Genomic DNA, 6,000 nt, shown 5'->3' on the forward strand with positions numbered 1-6,000 from the left:
GGACGACTCATAATAAATAACGAGTTATGACTACATTGTCCCAACCCAGAGACCAATCAGCTGAGACTGAGTATAAAGACAGAATGTCTCCTGTCTTCCTGTCTCTGGACTCAGCAGGAAACAGGAAGAGGACAGACAGAGACAGATCAGTCCTAAACAAGCTAGTGTTGCTCATCATCAGCTTCCTCTTCACCCTCCTCATCATCATCACCCTCCTCTTCCTCTCACCCCCCTCTTCCTCATCACCCTCCTTTTAATCATCACATTCCTCTTCATCACCTTCCTCTTCCTCATCACCCTCCTCTTCCTCATCACCCTCCTCATCATCATCACCCTCCTCTTCCTCTCACCCCCCTCTTCCTCATCACCCCACTTCTCATCATCACCTTCCTCTTCATCACCTTCCTCTTCCTCATCACCCTCCTCTTCCTCATCACCCTCCTTCTCATCACCCCACTTCTCATCATCACCTTCCTCTTCATCACCCTCCTCTTCCTCATCACCCTCCTCCTCTTCATCACCTTCATCTTCCTCATCACCCTCCTCCTCTTCCTCTTCCTCACCCTCTTCCTCCTCCTCATCACCCTCACCCTCTTCTTCCTCACCCCTTCCACCCCCTCTTCCTCCTCCTCACCCCTTCCACCCCCTCTTCCTCCTCCTCACCCCTTCCACCCCCTCTTTCTCCTCCTACTCCTCCTCACCCTCCACCTCCTTCTTCTCACCCTCCTTCTCCTCCTTCTCCTCACCCTCCTCTTCCTCTTCTTCCTCCTTACCCCCTCTACCTCTTCCTCTTCCTCCTCCTCTTCCTCCTTCTCCTCTTCCTCCTCACCCTCCTCCTCCTCTTCCTCCTCCTCAGTTTCACCTCCCTCCTCCTCCTCTTCTTCTTCCTCCTCTTCCTCCTCCTCTCCCTCACCCCCCTCCTCCTCCTCCTCTTCCTCAGTTTCACCTCCCTCCTCCTCCTCTTCTTCTTCCTCCTTCTCCTCTTCCTCCTCACCCTCCTCCTCCTCTTCCTCCTCCTCAGTTTCACCTCCCTCCTCCTCCTCTTCTTCTTCCTCCTCTTCCTCCTCCTCTCCCTCACCCCCCTCCTCCTCCTCCTCTTCCTCAGTTTCACCTCCCTCCTCCTCCTCTTCTTCTTCCTCCTCCTCTCCCTCACCCCCCTCCTCCTGCTCCTCTTCTTCTTCCTCCTCCTCCTCCTCCTCTTCTTCCGCCTCTTCCTCCTCCTCTCCCTCACCCCTTCTACCTCCTCCTCACCCCTTCCTCTTCTTCTTCCTCCTCCTCCTCCTCCTCCACCTCCACCTCCTCTTCCTCTTCCTCTTCCTCCTCCTCCTGCTCCTCCACCTCCACCTCCTCTTCCTCTTCCTCTTCCTCTTCCTCCTCCACCTCCTCTCCCTCACCCCCCTCCTCCTCCTCCACCTCTTCCTCCTCCGCCTCCTCCTCACCTCCCGCTGCTGGTGGGCTTGAAGAAGTCCACAGAGAAGCCGAAGTAGCTCCTCTCCGGGCCGGAGAACACGGAGGGTCTGTCCACGTCCAGGTTGAACGAGGCGGATCCGGGGACTCGAACCCAGACGAGGACGAGCAGAGCTGCGAGTCCGCCCGCCATGACCACAGGTCCGCTACCGGGCAGCTGAGTAGTTAGCTGGTTGTCTAGTTAGCTGGTTGTCTAGTTAGTTGTCTAGTTAGTTAGCTGTTTAGTTAGCTGTTTAGTTAGCTGTTTAGTTAGCTGTTTAGTTAGCTAGCTAGCGTCCCCACTTCGAACTAGTTTAAAATGTCGTCCTGCTAGAAACTCTCCTCCAGAGTCAGAACACAACACGTCGTCATGGGACGCGTTCGATTCCCGAGTCACCGCAGAGGAGCTCGGTCCGGCTGCTGAAGGGAGGAGGAGACAAGAGGAGACAGGAGGCGAGGACACAGGACACACCGAGACACACAGACACACATACCAACTCACATCCGGCTCATGCCTTTCAGAATAAAAGTCTGCTATGACGGAAGCGTAGTTTCAATATGATCACTGACTATATAAAGATGATCACTGACTGTATATAAAGATGATCAGTGACTGTATATAAAGATGATCACTGACTGTATATAAAGACAATCACTGACTGTATATAAAGATGATCAGTGACTGTATATAAAGACAATCGGTGACTGTATATAAAGACGATCACTGACTGTATATAAAGATAATCACTGACTGTATATAAAGATAATCACTGACTATATAAAGATGATCAGTGACTGTATATAAAGATGATCACTGACTGTATATAAAGATAATCACTGACTATATAAAGATGATCAGTGACTGTATATAAAGATGATCACTGACTGTATATAAAGATAATCACTGACTGTATATAAAGATGATCAGTGACTGTATATAAAGATGATCAGTGACTGTATATAAAGATGATCAGTGACTGTATATAAAGACAATCAGTGACTGTATATAAAGATGATCAGTGACTGTATATAAAGATGATCACTGACTGTATATAAAGATGATCACTGACTGTATATAAAGATGATCAGTGACTGTATATAAAGATGATCAGTGACTGTATATAAAGATGATCAGTGACTGTATATAAAGATGATCAGTGACTTTATATAAAGATGATCAGTGACTGTATATAAAGATGATCACTGACTGTATATAAAGATGATCAGTGACTGTATATAAAGATGATCAGTGACTGTATATAAAGACAATCGGTGACTGTATATAAAGACGATCACTGACTGTATATAAAGATAATCACTGACTGTATATAAATATAATCACTGACTATATAAAGATGATCAGTGACTGTTTATAAAGATGATCAGTGACTGTATATAAAGACGATCAGTGACTGTACATAAAGATGATCACTGACTGTTTATAAAGAGAAGCAGTGACTGCATATAAAGATGATCACTGACTGTTTATAAAGATGATCAGTGACTGTATATAAAGATGATCAGTGACTGTATATAAAGATGATCAGTGACTTTATATAAAGAGGATCAGTGACTGTATATAAAGATGATCACTGACTGTTTATAAATAGAAGCAGTGACTGCATATAAAGATGATCACTGACTGTTTATAAATATGATCAGTGACTGTATATAAAGATGATCACTGACTGTATATAAAGATGATCAGTGACTGTATATAAAGATGATCAGTGACTGTACATAAAGATGATCACTGACTGTTTATAAAGAGAAGCAGTGACTGCATATAAAGATGAAATTGAATAATTATATTTTCATGCTTTTATCTTGAAGGTACAGTGAACGTCCTGTGTTTCCTGGTCTTTCAATGTTTGACTTGACGACTCTTGTTGACACGGGAAGTTCATTCCGTCCTGCGTGTTTATGTGTATGTGTGTATGTTCGTGCGCGTGTGTGTGTTATAATTTAATTGTTATGTCCTCTTATTCTTTTATTTTGAAATTTATATGAGAAGCTTCTGTATAAATAAACGTTCCTTGTTTTCTAGTCTCAGCCGTCAATCATAAGGTCTCAGCCAGTTTATAAATCATAAATCCCTGAAGCAGTTTCCAGAGGGTCTTTGGCTTCACACATGAGACCCCAGGTCAGTTCCTTCACATCTCAGTTAAATCCTAACAGATCTCAACGTTGTGGTTCTGGAGGTAAAACACATTTTCCAAGGTATTCAGTAACAACCGTAATATTTTAACCAGCCGAGGCAGACGGGCTACACCACCGTGAAACAATGTTTTATTCTCCTGTATAAACCACACGTCTGTACAACAGCTACTTATGTATTTATGTATTTTATGAAAAGCAGGTTTTATTCACGATGTCTAGACGAGGATCAACACTATTGAAATGTTTTCACAACCTTGAAAATCAAGTCATCTATGAATGGATGAGGAAAATAAACGAGGTTCAATTCAAAGGAGAAGCAGGAAATGATTGGATCATCCATCCCCAGTAGATGATGGGATGTGTAGTTCCTTCCGTCTTAAAGATAAATCTAACGTACCTAAGAAACGTATTGTTGAGCTGGAGACTCTGAACACTCTGAGACCTTCATCCTCACGTGCACTGAGAGCAGGCTGAGGGCTTTTCATCTTATTTGGCCATGAGCTGAATCACTGCTACAATGAAGTGTGCACCAAAGAATGTGTGGGTTCACCGGAGGGGGGTTGTGTGAGTGTGTGTGTGTGTGCGTGTGTACTTCTATCTTAGTGAGGACCGTTTGAGGTAGAGACGTTACGCAGTGGGGACATTATGGGAAAGTAAGGTGAAAAAACACAATTCAACCAACTGATTGACAACAATCCAGCTGCAGAGACAGAAGCACACAACTCAGTAACAGATTGAAGTGTAAGACTGAGCTGATCCTGGAACAGCCACACACAACCGAACAGCACAGAGGAATCTTCCTCTCTGATCCTCACTGACTCCGGTTCAACTCCATGGAGAAACATGGAGGGAGACACAAGCTCATCCAGGATATTTAACCAGATTTCCTCTACTGCTGAAAGTGATTCCACAATAACACACTTTCCTTTCTTTAACACAAATACAGTTAATTTATAGAACTTTTCCTCCACCTGCTCCGTGGGTTTGAGTCCCACCTCTTTGTTACGTGAAACCAGTGTCACTGGTTAAACACCTTCAAATATGGATTCCTAACGATGATACAATCCTTGTAGTTTATAAGATTGTCACATATTTTGTGTATAATCTTAACTTTTTCAGTTAGTATGTAACACTTGTGTACAAGTGTTCAGCTGTGTTAAATTCAAGTGCTTTGAACGTGGTTTTCACATTGTCCTGAATCTGTGAAGCTGTGTTACTGTTGCCATCACTGATAATAATCCATCAGGTCATTGACCTTCAGTTCTGCTTCAAAGTGTTAACTCGAATCAAAGACTCTGATCTCTCTGATGTCCTCTGTTCCACGATGTCCATCTGTTGGACTTGTGTCCGTCCTAGGAGACGGGTCCTCACATGTGTCTCCTGGGAGACGGGTCCTCACATGTGTCTCTGAGGTTTCTACCCTCTTCACCTGTTACAGATTTGAGTAGTTTGACTCTTTTTGAAGAACAGAGGACGTCTCACCTTGTTAAAGACGATGAGACAAACTGGGATCTGTGAATATGAGACTATACAAATAAGATTTGATTGATTTATGTTTCGACCTGCTGACCACCTCGAGCACATCTACTGTTAGAATTACTTCACTGAACTTTATACACAATCATTAGGTGTGAAACGACTTCTACAGTGTCCGTAATAAACATCATGTTGGATTATTTCCCTCTGGACGACACAGTGTGTGTGTACAACCCATGAGGCTGTGACCACTGGCAGATAATTAGGTGTTTACAGAGCGGCTGTAATCAGCTCCCCCGACTCTCACAGACGACTTCTGAGCACGTCTTACTACACATCACAGTGTGTGTACTTCATGGACACACACACATCATGGGTCACTTGAAGGGATGTTACACTGACCAACCTACTGATAAATCAGTAAAGTAGAGTAAATTCAGCTTTGTTCACTACTCTTTGGTCTGGAATGTGTCCCTAGTGGCAGCCTATGACACAATCACACACACACACACACACACACACACACACACACACACACACACACACTCTTTGCCACCATGTCAGGTTCATACCTCTTATGAAATAGATAACACGTTGTCCAGAGCTCTTTAATTGACACATTGCTTCATAATAAAAGGTCACCAGCAAAAGAAGGAATAAAGATCTTTGAAATGCAGTCGTATTCTACTTTATTTAAAGATGTTAGTATTTGAAACACAAACTTTCAACACCGTACAGTTTATAACTTCTGAAATATTGATCCTAATTTTGTGACCTTTAGGGACTGAATCAATACAAATACAGTGACACTAATATGATTCTCTGTAAAGATGCTGTTCGATAGTGTTAAAGGAATCTGGAACATACTCATCATCACTGCAGGAAAAAGACCTGACATCAGATCACAGTGAGGATATT

The 6,000-nt window shown here is 43.5% G+C and overlaps 1 protein-coding gene across 1 annotated transcript in view; it reads right to left on the reverse strand.

The window, feature by feature from the left end:
- itgav (integrin, alpha V) overlaps window positions 1-1,905 on the reverse strand; it is a 28,172-nt gene extending 26,267 nt beyond the window's left edge. The window contains exon 1 of the mRNA XM_061088115.1: window positions 1,440-1,905. Coding sequence (XP_060944098.1) covers window positions 1,440-1,600 — 161 coding nt within the window. The 5' untranslated portion in view covers window positions 1,601-1,905. The remainder of the gene's footprint in view (window positions 1-1,439) is intronic.
- Between the last annotated feature and the right edge of the window lie 4,095 nt (window positions 1,906-6,000).

This window comes from Limanda limanda, chromosome 16 (genome assembly GCF_963576545.1).
Source record: "Limanda limanda chromosome 16, fLimLim1.1, whole genome shotgun sequence".
NCBI lineage: Eukaryota > Metazoa > Chordata > Actinopteri > Pleuronectiformes > Pleuronectidae > Limanda > Limanda limanda.